At 33.0% G+C, this 21,246-nt stretch overlaps 1 protein-coding gene across 1 annotated transcript in view; it reads right to left on the bottom strand.

The window, feature by feature from the left end:
* Positions 1–17,717, bottom strand: part of LOC133198957 (aminopeptidase N-like) — a 28,276-nt gene extending 10,559 nt beyond the window's left edge. Inside the window, exons 1-15 of the mRNA XM_061334856.1 lie at positions 16,243–17,717; positions 12,794–12,903; positions 9,095–9,255; positions 8,587–8,707; positions 7,104–7,258; positions 6,825–6,938; positions 6,496–6,633; positions 6,337–6,402; positions 6,173–6,238; positions 5,814–5,983; positions 5,310–5,383; positions 2,012–2,136; positions 1,545–1,600; positions 1,253–1,400; positions 492–565 (exon numbers count right to left, since the gene is read on the bottom strand). Coding sequence (XP_061190840.1) covers positions 492–565; positions 1,253–1,400; positions 1,545–1,600; positions 2,012–2,136; positions 5,310–5,383; positions 5,814–5,983; positions 6,173–6,238; positions 6,337–6,402; positions 6,496–6,633; positions 6,825–6,938; positions 7,104–7,258; positions 8,587–8,707; positions 9,095–9,255; positions 12,794–12,903; positions 16,243–17,066 — 2,402 coding nt within the window. The 5' untranslated portion in view covers positions 17,067–17,717. The remainder of the gene's footprint in view (positions 1–491; positions 566–1,252; positions 1,401–1,544; positions 1,601–2,011; positions 2,137–5,309; positions 5,384–5,813; positions 5,984–6,172; positions 6,239–6,336; positions 6,403–6,495; positions 6,634–6,824; positions 6,939–7,103; positions 7,259–8,586; positions 8,708–9,094; positions 9,256–12,793; positions 12,904–16,242) is intronic.
* Positions 17,718–21,246: the final 3,529 nt, after the last annotated feature.

Here is a 21,246-nt window from a genome sequence, read left to right as displayed (position 1 = left end):
CATGTACTTTCCCTACCGATAACTTTTAAAGATATTCTAATTTACATTCATAGACAATCAGACGATCTATGATTTATAACAAATCAGCATGCTTTACCAGGGTTTCTTGAACAGGTATCAAATGATTAAAAAATCATATAATATTCAAAAAAAATTATCAAAACTTAAAATTAGAGCTTTAGCTAGTTTTTCTTTAAAAAAAAAGTATACGTATCTAATTATAACTTGATTAAAGGAGTTTACAGAATCCTTAGGCATTATAAAAGTTTACAAAGGTTCTTCAATAATTGGAACTTTAAAAAATTATACAGGGAGCAAGTAAGTACATGTACGTTGCGTGTGTCTATTTGTCCTTTTTGGAATCAAGGTTCTGTGCAATATGTGTTTTTGTTTTGTTGTTATTGTTTTCTTTAATTGTAAACATTCGTCCTTTTGAGGGGTCTAATAAGAATGACTCTGATATGAAAGCTTCTTCCAGAAGAAGTCAATACCTTTCTGGTAGATTCCCTTCCACTGACATCTCTATTGAATCAAACACTGGCGCCACCAGGTCAAGCAGATATTTCTAAAACGCAGAATGACAGACGGGAAATCAATACCCGAAAATGTACAATCAACAGCAAATATAACAGTAATGCACAGATAATAAAATAACACGAACACAAGTCAAATAGCCCTGTCATAGTCAATAAAAGAAGACACGATATTGACCGAGGTTGTTCCGTTTGACCTTGATAGATTTGGACACTGATAGCTAAATGACTGTCATCTTTCATTTTTCCAGAGGTTAAATGAAAGTGGCAGTGGAAAGAAATTTCGTATCAAATCTCAGTTATCCTCATACTTTGGGAATATCAAGTTTGCTCTTAAGGGTTTGAGTTTTTCTTCATTTTACACATAACCATAGTTCATATTTAAATCATGTAAACAATTGCAAGATAGTTGGTTTTTTCCTTTGGCTTGATTTCTTTTTCATTTGAAGAAGAAAAATTTTTTAGGTGATCTATTTTCCGATTTATTTTTTTTTTTTTATGAGGCTTTTAATGAACATTGAAAGAAAAAAAAACATAAACTGAATATGCAAGGGAAAATATGGTTATGACCCCAACAGTTGATGCAATTAATTATTTGTATCTACTCTCATATCATAGATGACATTTATAATAATCAGTAAATTATTTCCAGTAAATGAATATTTGTACGAACGTCATCCTTTAATTAAAACTTTCCATATTTCATCAAATATATTTACCTGTAGAAGGACATATGCCCCCGACTTAGAGATAGAACTCTTAATATACTCTACAGAGTCCAGAAATGCCACCCAAGGAGCATAACCCCTCTCATACTTTAGATATGTCGTCATATGTAAAGCAACGTCATAATCCAAAAGTTTTGCCCTAAAATCAAGAAATTCCTTTAGTTGTTATAATATGAATTCAGCCAATTATGACTATTCATAAAAAAAAATTAGCTGCATCATTAAACTTAATATTGACAATACAAAGAGTATTTAAAATCCAAACAAAACATTGATAATGTACCTTGCTAAATTGAACGAATCCCCAATTAACCCTGCTCTGTTTGCCTCTGGAAAAATCTGAAAAATCAGAGATGGGTTTCATGAATCGATCTACTTACTACTTATTTGTATACAATTTTGGAAAAATTTTGTAACATCCAGAATTATACGTAAGTCGTAGCCCGCCTTTTAATGGGGAGAAGAAAGGGGAATAGACTGTTTTTGTTTAAGCACCCCTTCTCTCTTCTCATTTACCATAATTAGCCCCTGAAAAGGGACAAAAAAGAATGCAATTTCTTTATTATTTGATAGATTATTTTCCATTTAAGGAACTTAACTTTCCCCTTTTCTCCTTAGAAAGGTTTCAACCGCACTCTACCCTTTGCTTTTCAACATTATATCAACTTTCATAATGATTTAAGTATTTTATTCACATTATTAAAGGTGACTGGTTCATGCCAATCGTTTAAGAATTCAACACATACTTACTGTATGGTTTCTGTTTAGTTGATTTGCCAGTTTTCTCCACATACTAACTTCATAATTAACACGATAAAATCCGGTGTACTCATAATTAGCCAGAATCCAGGAATCAATTGTCCGCGGAATCGTAGCTGAATTCAAAAATCGTGAAAACAGAATAAATAAGGAACAAGGTGAGAACAGAACTCAGAATTTTTTTTATATAAATTCTTTAGATTTGCAATTCTCATTATCTTGGATAAGCTTCTAGCATGAAATTATTTCTTAAAACAAGTAATTTACACAAATTGACTTTCGAAACAGAAAAAAACACTCTCAATATAAGGTACATGTATATACTGTCTTTTTTTCTAGACATTACTTTCACAATACGACTTGGTAGATATTGGTGTATTTTAGCATTTAATCAATACTATATATATATGATTTCTTTCGTTTGAGGATCGAATTAGACAAAAATCAATTTCTACTTGGTAATAATAATGAATGGATTATTCCGGATATTTAAAGTTTTCTATTCGAATACCTGTACAAGCAAGTTCAGTCATGCGGTTCAATAGAACCGGTTTCAATTGAGTGGTTTGTTAAAGCTAGTTTAGGACGACACGTACAGTTGATAATACGTTAAAAAGGAGTATTCTACTTACGTATAGTAGTGTGGTCCCTTTTTACACCCTTGGTTTACCACTTAAATATTAGCATACGGTATTTTGTTTGTTTTCATTGTGTATAAAGAACTATTTCTAATTAAAACATTGTGTATTTATAATGCATAATTAAACATATCAGAAAATACAAGCCTATTTTTTAACACATATCCCACTAAAAAATGCCGGAACATTTACCCTCAATCAGACCACGGTTTCTCTATTACATGGAAATGGGCGGTGACATTTAGATTAGATACTATAAAAAGATCTTGGTAAGATATTTTTCTTTCAAAGACGAATTTTATGTTCAAGATTCACAATCAACTACAAATACAATTTTTCCGATTAAAAAAACTTTGGCAATAAAAGCTATAACAAGATGAACCAAACATATCCATGCTGATCGATATAAAACTGAGTACGTTTCAACTGAGAACTAGCACGTATACTGGGGGCATTTACCCGTAAGATACAAAACCACGTGGCTTGTTACGATTCTAAACAGGTCATAAAGAGGTTAATCGCATGTAAATGAAGTCAGCGAAGAGATTCAAAATCACAATACTTTTACTTTGGAAACGTAGAGCACAAGGTTGTTCAACAAAGATATTTTCACTCAACCTTTACACATATAATATACACATTATAATTCAAACTCGACTGTGAACAAACCTGTGCTCGGTGTTAACGAAAGCTTTGAAGTGTGTATCTGTCACTGATTTCTTTTGATATTCATGAAAATCAAAGGACCCTACCTATAACGCGCAGCTTCGTATGCTGTCTATATCTATTGTTTGACATTTTAGATGATGATTTAAATAATAAAGACATTAATAAATAATAAAATTTAATTTTTAAAAATTTAATAAATGTGCGAAATTTGACTAGTAACCGGGTACCACAGATAAGCCTTATTGAGACTTGTTCTTTGTTAGAATTATTAAATTTTATGAATCAAATGATATTTTCCCGCGTTTCGATAGTATAGCGGGAAAATGTTGTATTAATGACAAGATGTTTATACACATGTAGTGTGGATTGGTCAGAGAGTGACCAATAGAAATTGATTTTGATGTGTAATAGAGAACTGGTTTTAAAGGTTGGTCACTTCTAGCCGCCGATTTAAGCGAGCAACATCAAAGTTTTCATAATTTGTAGATATAAGAATTTTTTTTTATCAAGTATACATGTAGGTTGTGAGGTCCGTCGCAACTATTTTTGCATCCAGCGGCACTTGGCAACGGACACAGGTTTCTAGAGTTTTTAAAATTATTTTATCTCTAGTTTTTCCTGGCCGGCCCTGATGCTTTTCAAAATTTTCAAATTATATAATTATAATATATGCAGCAGTTTTTGCAAAGGACAAGGTATGGTAATGGCCGAATCTGGCCCCTTATTTGATGTAAAAATCAGAACACAGTTAAAATTGTGATAGCTTGTAGTTATGAACCTAAGATGATGCTTGATTTAAAACAAGCACTAATTTTGATTCAAAGCTTACACGGAGGGCACAAGAGTGTGCAAAAGTAGGACATTTTCCCGAATTTCCTCAATTTCTGTGGAATTTTGTCAAATTTGCAATACTTGTCACTTCGGGAAACATAGAGCACAAGCTTGCCTATCTGAGATTTTTATACAAAAGATGCATCTGATACTAGTGTATGAGATATATAAATTTGGTTGATAGGCAAACTTGTGCTCTATTTTTTCTGAAACAAAATGTGCTCTAAAATCGATGAAAATTTGCATAAAAATGAGAAAATTCGAAAATTGACAGATTTTCTGACCTTCCTGTGACCTCTGTGTATCCCATAACTTAGAACCAATACTCATTTTGTGGCAGGAGTGACAACAGGTTTTTATTGATAAACTGTTGCATCATCTTAAAAGACACCCCAAACCAGGGGCCAAAAAGAGGTCTTAGCCTATCTTATCCTTTGATGGTTTTATTTCTTCACACAATGTACTGTATGTATATATTGATTTATTGTTTTGTGGAGACTGTCAATAAAATACGGCGTCCAGCGCACGCTCGGCTGGCTGTCATGCATAGCATGTTGTTGTTTTTCATGTTGGTATAAAAGTAATGGAGTGAATACTGTATATGTACATGTTATTTAACAATATGTTTTGTTAATGCATTAAAGCTGCCGAGTTTCATTGCTAGTCGATTCAATGTGTTGTGTTCCTTATTATTACTGATTTGGTATCAGGAATGAATGGGATTTAAAGGAGAAGATATATCGATAGAAAGGTTTAAATGCCGGAGGAGGAGAGGAATGGGTGTTTGACACATCATGTATCTTAAAGTTACTAAAATTTATAGTAAAGAACCCAACTGATATGACCAGGGGATCCGACCTCTTTCTACATGAAAAAGATTCTGGTTGGTCTGGACTTAAATTCTTAGATTTGTCATATTTGGCTGGTTCTAAAGCTATCCTCAAGTTCGGATTATATGTGAAATATTGTAAAATTCTATGTAGTGTGAAAAATATTGACCAACCACTACTATTCAACGTTTTATCTGAGTGAATAAACATGGAATCAACATATATTAATAAAGAACTACAATGTACTACACATTTTGTCAATTATCTATCTATTTATCAGGGGAAAAAAATATACATTTAAATAATATATAACCGTGTTACCTGAAGTATTATTCATCCAGACCAGCTGGGTTTCGGATTCATCCTCTGTGATGTATGTAAAAGGTACGACCCATCTGAAGTCAAATCAAAATAAAATACCTATATACATTGTATTTCAAAAAAATTTGTCCCCTTAACATGAATAGTATTTATTACAAGCATGCTTAGTCCAATAAAACTTCAAATAAACATGCAAAGAAGTATTCATTTTCAACCATAATTTAAATTGTATTTCTATAGTACACAAGATATATTGTAAAGCGCTATATAAGAGAGAGAGAGAGAGAGAGAATGAATTAATCAGGTAAAATTCATGGGAGAGCAAGTGTTTCATACAATAAGAATCTCTAAACAGATAAGATTTGAAATGAATTGCCCTACATCAAAATCAAACATGAAGCTTCAGATTCATAAGTGTAGTCACCGTGTCTCCCCAAACCTTTCCACTTTCCTTTCCATCAGGATAAAAAAAAGTTTTCAAATTATTGACATGATCTTTCTTACTTGTATTCCTCATCGCTGGACTGTGAAGTGTTCATACTGTCCAGATAAAGAAATCGTTCTTGAGTCAGATTATAGCAGTCCCTGTCCGCCTGCATCGTGACTACAGGGAACCCCATCTGACGGGTCCACGTGTTCATTGTAGACTTAATATCGTATTTATAGTTCACTGCCTTAATTAAAAAAATACAAATAGTAACTGAAGAACAAACAAAATCCTTATCAGATTTATCAGAGTTATTTATGGTGGGTATAAAACGATTAAGTTATAATTTCTGCTATTGTTGAATTAAATTATTTTCTTATAGAATAATCATTATAATGTTGGATTAAATATAAGACCCTAGCTTGGTCGCTTTTACCTCCGTAAAGGTGTCCCAAAGTTCGTCCATTTCTGCATTTCGGAACTTGAATTTGTTGACGTAGAGCTACACAATGTAAACATATGTAATATGAGCTAATACTGTATATTTTATTGTTGTCTAGATAAGAGAATTGCGAATATGCTTCTATAATCGGATAGTACCCTAAGGCCTTTCTGGAAGTCCTCCCATCCGACAAAACCTAACAGCATCCTTAAAATGGCCATGCCCTAAAAAGACATCGAAACAAATAAGTCGTTCATTAAATCAATAATTGCATGGCGCTCGTAACAGCACGTTCGTTTGGTTAAATTTATTTTTACCTTGCTGTAAGAAATCGAGTCAAAAGATTCTGCAATGTCGTCTGGAGTGGCGATGGGGGTAGAAACCGGATGTGACGTCGTCATTGCGTCTTTAACCATCACCGGAAACACTTCTTTTGCGACAACAGACAGCGTGAACTAGAGAGATGAGACATCATAAGTAAAATAATTTCATTCAAGAGGGTTCTTCTGAATTTATGTAAATATTAGCATGATAAAGACACTTGTAACAATGATCACACACACCCCTAATTTAATGGTATTAAAACAGATCGAGAGAGCCGAATTAATCTTGAGCTGATTCAAAAAAAACCTATATAAAAACGCACGACGTTCCAGTCCGGATATATAGCATCCATGGCGAAGTACATCAGGAGACTGGCAAATCCTTCATTTAACCATAGGTCGTCCCACCATCTCATCGTTACCATGTTTCCAAACCACTGAAATATAGGTTTGTATTTTATATACATGACTGTATATGTTACCGATAGACCATTGATTTGTCTACAATACGCCATGCAATTATTGATTTAATTTTATGAAGATGCCTTTCTATATATACGCAATTTTGACTTCTAATTGTTTGCGCGATTTTGAATGCTTACAGTGTGTGCAATTTCGTGTGCTACGATCAGGGTGACCATCAACTTGTTCTCGCTCGAGGATACGCCTTGTTCGTAAAGAAGCGCAGTCTCGCGATAAAGCACGAGACCCCAGTTCTCCATGGCGCCACCGCTGAAATCCGGAACAGCTACGTGATCTGAAATGGAATTATTATCAAAATGCATAGAATAGTTCATGCATTAAAACTTTTAAAACAAATATTATTATCTTTTTTTAACTTGCCAATTCTTGAGTACTTTATTCTTGATGGAATAGAAAATTAGCAACTTACTCCGAATCGTAAAAACATTTAATATAATATGCCCGCTTAGTTGAAATACATCAAGATATACTATTTTGTGTTTTAAAATGTTGGCGATATACAAAATTAACTACACACTTTTTCCTGTCTTGGTTTGGGGTTTAAATTTGTCCTCGTCAATATGATTATATGTATCGATATCTTTCTTGATTTTTTACTTGTTTTGATTTACGCAAACTTTACCCGTGTTGGTCATTACGTTTAACATCTATCCTGTCATGTTCAATCGTTCTATAACTATCTGGTTCAGTACGTTCTTTACCTGTCGTGTTCAGTAATCCCTATATATCCCTCTTGTTCAGTGTGTTCTATACCTGTTTTTGTTCAGAATGTTCTATACCTGTCTTGTTCAGTACTTTCTATACATGTCTTGTTCAGTACTTTCTATACCTGTCTTGTTTAGTACTTTCTATACCTGTTTTGTTCAGTACTTTCTATACATGTCTTGTTCAGTACTTTCTATACATGTCTTGTTCAGTACTTTCTATACCTGTTTTGTTTAGAACTTTCTATACCTGTCTTGTTTAGTACTTTCTATACCTGTCTTGTTCAGTACTTTCTATACCTGTCTTGTTCAGTATTTCTATACATGTCTTGTTCAGTTTTTTCTATACCTGTCTTGTTCAGTACTTTCTATACCTGTTTTGTTCAGTACTTTCTATACATGTCTTGTTCAGTACTTTCTATACCTGTCTTGTTCAGTACTTTCTATACCTGTTTTGTTTAGCACTTTCTATACCTGTCTTGTTTAGTACTTTCTATACCTGTCTTGTTCAGTACTTTCTATACCTGTCTTGTTCAGTATTTCTATACATGTCTTGTTCAGTTTTTTCTATACCTGTTTTGTTCAGTACTTTCTATACCTGTTTTGTTTAGCACTTTCTATACATGTCTTATTCAGTACTTTTTATACCTGTTTTGTTCAGTACTTTCTATACATGTCTTGTTCAGTACTTTCTATACATGTCTTGTTCAGTACTTTTTATACCTGTTTTGTTCAGTACTTTCTATACATGTCTTGTTCAGTACTTTCTATACCTGTCTTGTTCAGTACTTTCTATACCTGTTTTGTTCAGTACTTTCTATACATGTCTTGTTTAGTACTTTCTATACCTGTTTTGTTCAGTACTTTCTATACCGGTCTTGTTCATTTTTTCCTATACCTGTCTTGTTTAGGACATCTGTGATGTTGAAGTATTCCGTGAAGAAATGGTAGCATTGGACAACCATACTGATTGCGTATTCTGTCTGATTTATCTTGTTTGGCTGGGACCATACACGGATCTGTGAAAAAATAACGGATACAATATCAATAAACATCGAATGAATGGTATGTTTATAGATAACTGACATTGAATCAATGGGAATTGGGTGCGGGATGTTTATAATTCTGAATTTTACAAATAAAACAGTCATTGTTCAATTTTCGAATTATACTTAAAAATTAAAACTAACAATCATAATTAATTTAATTTTCATCTGCTGTTGCATGCTGTTTTGTGACATCTAGGCTTCGAAGAAGCTTATTTTAAATTGAGTGTGTGTGTATGTATATTGCTATACCAAGTACTCTGGATTAATTATCATTCACCATGTCAATGAGCCATTTATAGTTGTCAAAGTTATGGTTCTTGTGGGTTTAAATTCCTGGTTAAGGATGAATCCACTTACATCAAATTTGTTATCAAGGACTGTTTCTCTGTGAGTAAAGTCAGAGATGACTATTGCCAACAGATAGGTGGACATGACAGGGGTGGTATCGAATTCCACTGTTTTCCAACCATTTTCCAGAGTTTCCGAAATCCGGGGAGTATTGCTGAGAGCTTCGTATTCTGCAAAAATTCGAAATTTCGGGCATAAAAAAACTGGCATAAAAAATTAATCTCTTTGTGAAAATATGCTAAAACTTTCGTTTACTGATTTTTATTTGGAAATAAAAATGATTACACGACTATTAACAATGGCAACTTAACTATATGTGTAGAAAAAACTGATATGGATATATAACAATATTAAAGCTTACTACAAAGCTGACAACTACATTAAAAACTTTAAAAAAAGAAAAAAAAAGAAATTGAACTCCATTCCCATTCATCAGACTCCTATATTAGCTTTTATACATGTTTTGACACAGAAAAAGCTGGCAATATATAGGTTATATATATTTTTAAATATATTCTTCATAGTTAAAAAAAAAATCATGAAACCTCTCAAACAATGTCATCTATTTTTTTAAGTAAAAGATGTTATGTTTACTACAAATTCTTCATATACACAATTACCCTATCGGCTCTACCTAAACAGTGATTGTATTCGTGAAGTCGTCGTCCACTGTTCAGTATGTTTTCATGGTAGAAAACGCAACCGGTGCCCTATAATCTGCAGAGATTTTTATTTTTTCAAACATAATTTCACAATAATGTCACATAAAGTGATTTAAAAGCTGTACAGAATTTTAAGGGCGATGACAAAACGGTAGAAGTTTGAACATCATAGAAAGTCTACAATTTCTTAGTATTTTAGAAATGTGAAATTTGCAACATTTACAATCAAAATTGGTAAAAAATAAATACGTATTCATGCATTATTTTTTTGTTTGCATCTTTTATCTTAAATAATTTATCTTTTTTGACCTAAAAAAAAGATGGGTGTAATATAAAAATAGGAAAGTGTATTATATTCTATTGTGAACTAATCAACAAGTTATATAACAATTATTACTGAATTCATCGACAAATCAATTTTCTCTGCAAATTTTAAAAAAAAATCTTCATTTATAGACGTGAGAAAAACGAGGCCTGTCGACCTCCTGGTCACCAATAATAATGTAACAGTCAATAGCGCTGAGAAGTGGAATGATTGAACTTTTATTGTGGACCCCCTGACGGGTGACGATGCTGGGAATCTGCTGTGTGACCTACTTATTGCCGAGTGATTGATATTTGATTGACCTAATTATCTTGAAATGTTCGCATTTTGCTCTGTGACGGCCCGGGTTATGAACTGTCTATATACGCGGCAAAACATATACTGCGTCTTAACGATCGAAATATGTAGAAGTGCAGTATCTCTTTAAAAATGAACTGACATACATGTAAAAAAGAGAGAAAAATGACGACATTGAGGTTTTTTTTTCTTGGGAATTATTTACAGTACCAATAGAACGTCAATTTTTCTTTTCCTGGGCAATCAAAGACCAATAAATCTAATATTTTGTTCAAATATGTTACACGAAATTATACTGTACAGTAAGGGGATATAGAGAATTGCAGTCGTTTGTAGTGAAGTCTAGTAAGAAAGATGCCAGCATATCATTTCATTCAAAACTCTAAATAAAAAAAAAACACTATAGGATTGACTATATAAATTATTTTGTTCATTGAGAAATGAATCTAAAAAACGAATCGCACACTTTATGAAAGCCGAAGGCTTTCATAAAAAAGTGTGCGATTCGTTTTTTAGATTCATTTCTCAATGAACAAAATAATTTATATAGTCAATGCTTATAATTGAATTTCAGCGAAAAACATGTTTCTTTTCATGTACATACTCATTATTTAGCTAACTCAAAAAATTGTGCACGAAATTTACATGCCGACAGGTGCGTAGAAATATATCGATTGGAAAAATACACGATTCTTGGGAGCGGATCTAAAAGCCTGTAGTACACAAGGCGGGTATAATTTTCTTTTAATTGTTATAAAAATAAAGAATTCCCCGTTATGTTTTATTGTCTTTATAATGATTTACCAAGTTATTGATTACGTGAGTTATGAAAATCTGCACGTGCAATTTTTAAAAGCGATTACACATGAAGAATGCAGAAACTTGCTTTGTTGTCAGTAAGCAAACGGTCAACGCTAACACGTCGAGTGGAGTGCAATGGAATATTAGAAAGAGATATCTTCAGGTTAAAAAAATCTAGAAATAAACTTGCTTGTCGATACACCTTAAAATACATGTACACGTACAACTTGCGACAATTAATATGGTTAATACCCTGTATAAGTTTGATGTGCAGACGAAATACTTGAGAATGTGATAATAACACTCGCATCAGGAAAACTTAGTCTAAGGTCCTTCTTATCATTTAATTTTCATAACCTACATAACAATTTTTTTTCTAGTTTGGTTTTCAATTTGTACTAAATTCAATGTAAATTCTTTCTTTACAAATAAAAAACGTAAACACGTGCTTCTTTACAGAGTTATATCCCTTGCCATCCCCGGCATTACCCATTGACAACAATTATCTCGCTTAATAATTCATTTGAATATTTTTCTTTTTTCTTCTCAACAAGAATTTTTATTGTATAATTTAAAAATAGAAACATATGATTAAAATATTTCCTTTAAAGCACACGGAGAGAAACAAAAGATTTACAGAAGCTGAATTTAAATCATGAAAAGAACATTGTCGTACGTTTTAGAGACTATTAGTTTATAACACAATCGGATTTATATAATAATTGGAATGATAAACACTAACAACAATTGTATCAAAATGACTATGGAAAAGTAGTTCCGTTTCTAAAATTGAGATTACTTTCATCGGAAAATGAACAAAAAAATTCTCCGTAGAAGTACATTAGTTCGAAGTGATGAAAGTAAGGAAAATTGAATTATTAATGAATAAAGGATATTTTTATTGATATTCACCAAAATGCATAATCATAAATGAACGATTGTCTATCTTAGTTTATCAATTAATTTTTGATTGATTGATTGATTGTATATTGTTTTACGTCCCATTCGAGAATTTTTCACTCATATAGAGACGTCACCATATACCGGTGAAGGGCTTCAAATTTTGACCTTTACTCGGCACTCAGGGCCATTGAGCAGTGAGGGATCTTTATCGTGCCAACGTCTGCCGTGACACGGGGCCTCGGTTTTTAAGGTCTCATCCGAAAGACCCGCAACTTTCACTCCAAAGTGCCGAGCGCATGGCAAAGGAACAGTTGCTACCTATTTTTTTATCGACTTAGGTCTGTCGCGGCCGAGATTCGAACTCACGACCTCCCGATCACGGAGCGAGCGCTCTACCGACTGAGCTACCGTGAACGGTAATTAATTTTTGAGTGCTTGGTATTGTGTTTAACATAATACTTGAAAAAATATCGAGGTAAATATTTATTCCACAAAAAGGTGGTTCGTAATTTTTTTTTTCATGACTTCTACTTGGAGTTACAATATAACAATCTACTTTGAAATATTAAAGTAGCGTTATTCTGTCGGGTTCGAACATTTCAATCTATGTCCAGTTAATTAGGGCTTTCATAGCTTTCATGAAACAAACATTTTCACAAAATTAATACTTGTCTTAATTTCTATCTAAGTTAAGAATGAAAATGAAGACTACACACTCACCCTCCTGGTGAGTCAGCGTTAACCGGAACTTAGCTTTCATATCGGGCTCGTCCATACAGGGAAACGTCTTCCGTGCATCAGTGGACTGAAGCTGCGTTGCTGCCAAACGCCTATAAAACATTGATTTGTTACTCTTTTCTCTGTCATCTTTTTGTTGTGGAAGCTTCTGTTTTGTATATTTCAACCAAAGTCCTACGAAAGCTTAAAGTGTTGTGATTTAAATATCTTCTTAAATATCACGGGCCTAAAACTTAGAAAAAGCTTTTTTTGTGAAAAATAATAAGTTTGTTCAAATAACGGTCCCCTGCCCTGCATGGGGGCCACAATAGGGGATCTCCGTTTTATAAGGGGGGGGGGCTATATAGGGGAAAAGCTTTCATGTTCATATGTAAGCATCAGGTAAAAATTTTTCCAAGGGAATTTATTGCAGGAAAATATTAGTAATCGTCTCACATAAAACATAGCCACAGAATAAATCTCTTTATTTTGAAAGAATCAAATTATTTTAATTATAGTCCCAAGGACAGGGTAAGTAAAACAATAAGAATCTTTTTTAAATGAAAAATCTTCATCAAAATCAACAAAATTATACTCATTCTAATATGCAATTTCTTAAAGTTGTGAAAATTATATCTTCAATCTATTTTCCTTGGGACTAAAATAGAAATTACAGATCCGTCAAAATAAAAAAAAAATTTCTAACAAAGCAGGACCACTTTTAATCGTATTGATATGCAAACATTCCCACGTCGGATTAACGTTTGCTCAAATATTGGACACTGAGACTAGAGTTGGAGCTAAAGTCGGAGATCATAATAGATAAATAACGAGAAAAAATATTTCCCCATGTAGTTGATTCAAGGTGAGTGAAGGAATGCCACCCCCCCCCCCCCCGGGGGGGGGAGGGGGAGGTCAACAATTCAATTCAATTTGTTTATTTACCAATTAAGGGCCCTCATGGGGAAAAAGAAAGTTCATTGTAAACACCAGTATATTTTCATATAAATGTAATACAATATACATACATACAAGAGAGAAAGAGTTGCATGATTGATAGGTCAACACTCTATTTGAAATTTGAAGGAAAGATCTTAAAAGCTTCTTCTGAAAAACAAGAGTGTCGATGCGACTCAGGTTAGCCTTGTGGCCTATGCCCCTCTTCTTATTTTTAAACTAAATTTGAATACGGACTTTTCCGTCTACCTGATCAATTAATATGACAGGTGTAACCGGTCAACAGGGATGCTAACTCCTAGGCACCGGATCCCACCTCGATCGGGGGGGGGGGGGGTGGTCCGTGTTTAATGCCCTATTTTACAGATTTGGGTTGTTTGTAGGTTGTTCGGAATCGATCTCTATTCTTTATCTTCACATTTTAACTGCCAGAAGGAAATTAAATAATGTGCGATTTCTTTTATTCAAATCATTTGAGTTCAAAAAAATATCTGCTATACTCAGCCAAATGAAGAAATCATGTGTGTTCAATAGAGAGAAAATAAATACCAATCAATTATTGTTCAATATAATAAAATACTAACGTATCTCATAATCGGAACAACAGAAAAATAAAAGAATCAAAAATAGACAGAAAAATGTACAGAAGTGGACTTATATCAGGAGTGTAATCAAATCATTCATTTCGACGTGAATTGTATCCAGGGAATATATATAAATATATATAAAATTGCCCATCGTGCAATTTAAAGAAAACGAAAGATCTGAAGCTACATAGATCACACAAACAAATAATTTAGATACGTAACAGTGATAAAAACAGTTAGTAATAAAAATCTGACAGGTTCTATAAATAGTTGCTGTGGTTTATTTCAAAGCGAGCATCTGTCAGATTTTTATCTGCCTCATCTATGTGTGGAACATTTGTATATATATCTGATCCACCGATAAAGGATCTGAAAAAACGAAGAATTATCATAGAATAAATTATATAAACACATGTACATATATACCTGCCACGTTGATATTAAGAAGAATATTAAAGCTAATATCCTTATTTTTAATTTCATACTCAAAGACCTTATTTTTTCAATAATTTCCAGCTTTGACCAGAAAAAAAAATCAAGAATTAAATTTGCTTGGCTTTACGGTATGACAAACATCCTTAATAAAGAACAACTGTAATGATTATGTATGCTTTATGACAGAAAAGAAACAACCAAAATTATTACGTATAAAGTTTTGTAGTTTATGATCAATTTTAACGTTTATTGACCAGCTGTTGACGGACGTTTCAAATTGGACAAAGTGTTATATTTCTCATTATTGCACAAGAAGCGAACATGTTTCTTTCATTTGGATGGTTTGTGTGTTTGAAAGATGTAATCTCTGACGAGATGATTGTGCCGCTGACAGTTAAAAGTGCTGAGTTAATTGTCTGTAACATTGTACACTGATTACTTTCTGCATGTCTCTAGTCAAATTATCGCACTGAATTGTCAAGATCTAACTATTCAGTGCTTAGAATGCTATTCTTCTACATTTGGGCGTAAGTAATGTTTTAAAAAACAAATATTGTGTGTGCACACCAAAGAGTTCTGATTCTGATTTTTGCTGTTAGTGTGATCTGGCCTACGATCTAAATTGAAATCTACAGTATTTCTTAATTTGTAATCATTCATTTCAAGCATTCTTCATTTTGGTGGATTTAGAGGGAGAGGGTGGCCCCCTCCCCTTTTGTGACCAAAACTATACATAAGATAAATAATTTTTTTTTTTTGGTGGGATACCAGTATTGCTCTAAGTAATATACGTAAAGTATATCTTAAATAAGTGAACCCCCCTCCCCCCAAAAAAACCATAAAAACCTTTAAACTTGAGATCTTCCGGGGAATCCCCCCCACCGACCTCCAGACCCCCAACACCCTCCCCCCTTTTAAAGAATTTTGGATCCACCACTGTTCTTAACATTTAAAGGCCTTTTTTTCCACTGAAGTAAAAAAAAACAGTGATACGTTGTTGCTTTCATTATTTTTCCTAGGGGTAAATGCCACTCACTGTATACTTAAATAGATGAGCTCAACATTTACAACTTTATACAAAATAGTTTTCTTAGTGTCCAAAAAACATTTTGCACTGGTGTATAGAGAACCTTAAAGTGAATTCAAAATATAAATATTTTTTTAACAAGAGGTCCATGGGCCACAACGCTCACATACGTCGTCTCGTCCCCTGTCGTTCTTTTGCAAAGATTAATTTCTTATTTCTATTTCCATGTTAAATCAAGATTCCTTTGGTGGTCCAATCTGAGCAATTAAAACTGAATCCCCACTAGAGAAGATATGACTCATTGTGAAATTGCTGTTCTTGAGAGGACAGTTAAGTATTTATTGTCATTTGTATTTGAAATTAAACTTTACGTTTTAGTAAAATTCGTAGAACAGATAATAGACAATTAATCAATAGGGACAAGAATAGTGTTGTAAGATTCATACCTGGTTTCCCCCTCCGGAGTGACGTATTTACTGAGGTAAATGCCCCTTAGGTCTTCGTGTAAATTCCCGCGGTACCCCACGCTCACTTTATACAGGGTTCCTTCTGAGAGTTCCGAACTAAGCTCAATCACCCAAAACTGATTTTTGATGAAACGAAATTGTTTTAAAATCCCAAATGTTTTTTGTGTATCTACATCCGTAATTTTCACTGAAGTTTTGTTCAGAAATATATGAGAAATATGAAATATGACAAAACGTGTGTTTTTGGTACATTTCAAGGTCATGTTAACATGACCACGATAAGTTAAGTTTTCTAAGTCCACTTTAAGATGAATCTCGTAAAGTAAAGGCATGAGATCTCTCGAAAGGCGAATTTCCCGCCAAGGTGTCTCTTTTGGAATGACTTTTTCTTCCGGAACCTCTTTGGATCCTTCCTCCTCCTCATGCCTATTTTCTGAAAGTGTAGAATTCTCTTCTTCCGCAAGATTTTCACTTAGAATAGTAATAGAAGTTTGATTTCTAACATAGGAGTAGTCTAAGGTAACATTTGTGTAAGGTTTTGGGCTATCACAGCTACAAATAGGTTCCGACACCGACCCGTAAATGATCCTCTCTTTTTTCACAAAGGCAACTAACGCAACTGCAGTACACAAAATAATCAAGTTCCCGAGAATTAGACAGGTGCCCTGGAAGCGACTAAGATAGCACCCTGTCCTTCTCTCTGTACTGTATTCCACAAACAAATCCTTTTTCTCGATAGACTTGCTCATCAATCCATTTTGTTCTTTGCTATGGCACGTCATACCGTTTTCCCTTTGATCCATGTTTATAACTGGTTTACTTACCTTAATGTATATCCAAAGTTACTCTGCATTTTCTCAAATAATTTTAAAAATAATTCATTTTTATCCCTTTTGGCTCTACTTTAACTGGCTTTATAACGTCTGGACACGGTGTAAATCGTAGAAGTTTTCGTTGACACGGGTCTAATCTTAATTATACAAAAGCATCTTTTCGAACACGTATGGATTTAACAAAAAAATAAGCCATCTATATTCCGGTAAAAGCCGTCAGACTCCTCACGTGCAATTCTATCCAGTGGTCCGTTCTCCGTCATACCATTGTAAATGGCCGTCTCTTATCTAAGCACAATCTTTGAGGCGAGTAGTCTCGGAAATCAATTTTATCACAATTTCTTTTCTGGAGCTTGTCAGAAAGTCAGGAGACACCCCGCTGTTGTCAAATGAGAGGTTATTGTAATCCAAGGAAAAGGAAGGGAGAAAAGAAATTATCATTAACTGTCCTGCGAATTACCATTGAATTGATTTCATATGTATATCTTTCGCTTCTCGATGTTAAAGAGAATCGTTCTTAGGAAATGTTACGTTCTACGGAATCAAAGAATGAAGTTATATGGAACAAAGGGGAAATAAATTTCACCTTCAAAATAACCATAATATAATCAGAATATAATGTATCCAAACCCCTAAACCTCTGTACACAAGGATTAAATGAAAAAAATTAAATCAGAGACTCAGAGGATTAATGCGATGTTTCCTAAAATTGCGTCACGTTGTATAACGACTGGCGTAAGATCTCGCGATAAGGTGCGATATTTATCACGGAACAGTGTCAGATTCACACATAATGATAATTCCGACGTTCTTTTTCCAATTAGCCAGGCATGTTTTACTGAATTTGACAGTTCTGGTATAGCACAGCTGATGTTTAACCACGGTAGTTCTTGATAAAACTTCAGCACGGTGGATTTATTTAAAGTCAATACGTTTTACGCTCTTTTTTCGTTCGGGTGCAAATGTCCTTAATTTTATAGAAAACAGAGGCTTTTGCCACGCGCGTGGTGTGATTTACTATATCTGCTGACTTGTGTATGAAATGAAGGCGGTGAGATATGCGTGTATTTTATTGTCAGTTCTCATAATCCGGTACAGGTAAAACCGTTAAAGAATTTATTCGATATTCAGCCTTCAGAATATATGCCAATCTTTATTAGCATAACTCTTTGGTAAAAGAAGATAATATTCAACTCTCTTATTTATAACAGACATAGAAAGATCTGAAACATTATTTACAGATATGGCCCAAATTTGCTTGTATCCAATTTCAAAAGCCGCGCACTGTTAAAATGCAATGTCTTAAAAATTTCGATCCTTTCAATAACGTTATTTTTTTCCGTTTGTATATTGGTATCTTGATAAGATTTAAGTCAATTATGCATCCTATATACTGCTCGGAAAAAAAGAGTTCATCGTTGATTCTCTGAAATTACACCAATGTAAATAGACATATTCTAGTGAAGTATTGACACGAACTCAAATGGGTACAATGATATTGAACATCCGATGAGAAAAAGATTTATTGCATGCTAATTCCAGATCACGCGTATTAATTTATCGTTTTGATGTTTCCTAAAAGAATTAGTGCACTTATTAACACATTAACAACTTAATGGATAATCGCGAAAATATGAATAAATCATTGTAATCTGCTAACAAAATACGTTTGGACAAAGAATCTAGAAAAAAGAAAAGAAAAGAATTGGAATTTGAAATCATAATCGTCGATACTCTTTGAATTATTCCTAGACATTATATGGATGATTAACTGAGTTTTCAATGATCCCCTGTTGATGTTCTTATAACGAGATAAGAGAGGATCGTAAAACATTTCCTCCCTCCATTCTCTACATTAAATACTACTTTTTCTTCTCTATTGTCCATTTATATGAAATGGCCGATTTCTTGTCTTCTGAAGAAGACATAATGTCACAGATGTTGGAGAGTTAATGTTATAGAGTGCGCGTACGGAATATTTTGACCTCGGCCAGAATGTGTAAAGAGAAAAATGCTGACGTTCTATAGCTACGTGTAGATGCTCTGTACAAAGCGAGCATTTTCGGGTCAAAATAAATAATATAACTGACATTTTTTTCATTCTCACCGATATATCAACGACTCACATATTTTTTACGTTAACCAAATACATGTAAATGAATAACCTAAAAATGTGACAAACTTAATGCTTCGTTTTAAGGAAATGTCATGTTTTAAATTTTGAATTTACCGGGTGGCAGTAAATACAAAATTTACAACATTTTATAAATTTTGTATTTACTGCCACCCAGAAAATTCAAAATTTACAACATGACAGAAACTCTAATCACTACACACAGAAGAATTCTTATTCCATGGAAGTTTTCTGCCCTTTGATGTAAGAATAGAATATTACACTGTGAAAATTGCGTTTAGGAAATAAACACTTCTATTACATGTTTAGATCTAAACGTGTATAGTATTGTGTTTAACAACTAAACACTTATGTCTTTATATGTTTTATATCTAAACGCGTTTAGAAATTAAACACGTTTTACTGTAAAGTGCAGAGTTATCTTCCCGGAAATGATACACATATATTTGAACGTTAATTTGAACGGCTATCTAAACAAAAAAAGAAAACACAACAAGCTAAGGTGATGTATCAATGAGAGTTATGACAACCCAATTCAAGGGATAATCATGACGAAATAGTGAAATATGTGAAAGGGCATCTTGTTACTGCGATACATTAAAGGTTTGTTTTCTTCTTCTTTGCATTAATTAACCACGATCAGCAACGTAAATAAAGTTGACTTGGGATATCTTGAATTCGTTCATAGACTTGCAGGATAGGAAATATTATTAAATGTCATTAAAACATCTATATTTATATCTGTGTAGTTTCACTTAAATTGGAACAATTTTGTTTTTTCAAGCAATGTAAAATATCAGTGATAGTGTACTTTTTCTAAATTCTGGCTTTCTTTCCTACAGGCACTGTAGTCCAGATCGAACTCAAAATACACGTATCAGAGTACCTGGTGTCATCTTCAAGTGCAATTTTGTTGTTCCATAATCAACACTTTGAAACTTCATTTGTTGAAGACTATTGTGTTAATTCGACAGTGTTTACAATTATCCTTGTACATTCGAAATGGATTACTTTCTGGCAGTTATTGATGGGATATAGATTATAATATGTGGTGCTTTGGGACTTGCTGAAAGTTAATAAAATTTGATATTTTTGTGATTGACATGAGGAAAACTCTGCAGCCGATTCAAATTATAATGATTATAATAAATATGTACATAAATATACAATTTGTATTTTTAATTCAACAATTCTTCAATAAAGCCTTTTAGAAATATTCAATGAAGTTTTGATATTAAATTGTCAGCTTAATATTATTTTCTTAATAATTCTGAAGATAAAAAGTTTGATATCTATGGGTACGTTATAAATTATGTGTCATTCTGATTGAATTGTTGAGACTAATCAAATCTTTTCAGTTCTATCTCCTACATTATTTGACGTGTAAATTAAGTACATGTACATCACACAGTGTCCATTCTATTGTATAATTAAATACATATCCCAACGTTCAGTGGCTTTATGGAAAATAATTAATATTGGTTACATATTTTGAAAATTTTGACAATGCGCATTTAAAAACATATACTTTTTGTGCCTAAATTTACGAGAGTGTTTTGTTTTTCTGCAGGTCCAATTTAAACTTATGATGTGTTTAGATTTTAAACACATCTGCTGTTATGTGTTCCGAATTTAAACACTTGTGTTTATGTGTTTACATGTGTTTAATTTCTAAGCACACAAGTGTTTAAATTCTAAACACTTACTAAGACATGTTTAGGAATTTTACATGTTTAGAAATTAAACATATAAAAAAGGAGGTGACAAGAAAGTGTTTAGAAAAGTGTTTGAATTGTAAACACATTTTTTACAGTGTAGTAAAGGGCATCTACATTGAATGACACAGGTTGAAATAGATTTGATATTCCTAACATTATTTTACACAAAAAAGTAAAATTAGGTACATTTTGCATGCATTTTCCGTATGTAAGTAACTTCACTACTTTCAGTACTTGTCCTTGGAAAAAAGATGGCAAGTGCAATGTGTTCAAAATAAAAAAAATAAATTAATAGACC

Source organism: Saccostrea echinata, unplaced genomic scaffold (genome assembly GCF_033153115.1).
Source record: "Saccostrea echinata isolate AGI-Se365-2 ecotype Australia unplaced genomic scaffold, CSIRO_AGI_Sech_v1 ptg000033l, whole genome shotgun sequence".
NCBI lineage: Eukaryota > Metazoa > Mollusca > Bivalvia > Ostreida > Ostreidae > Saccostrea > Saccostrea echinata.
This window is presented reverse-complemented; position numbering and strand designations above follow the sequence as displayed.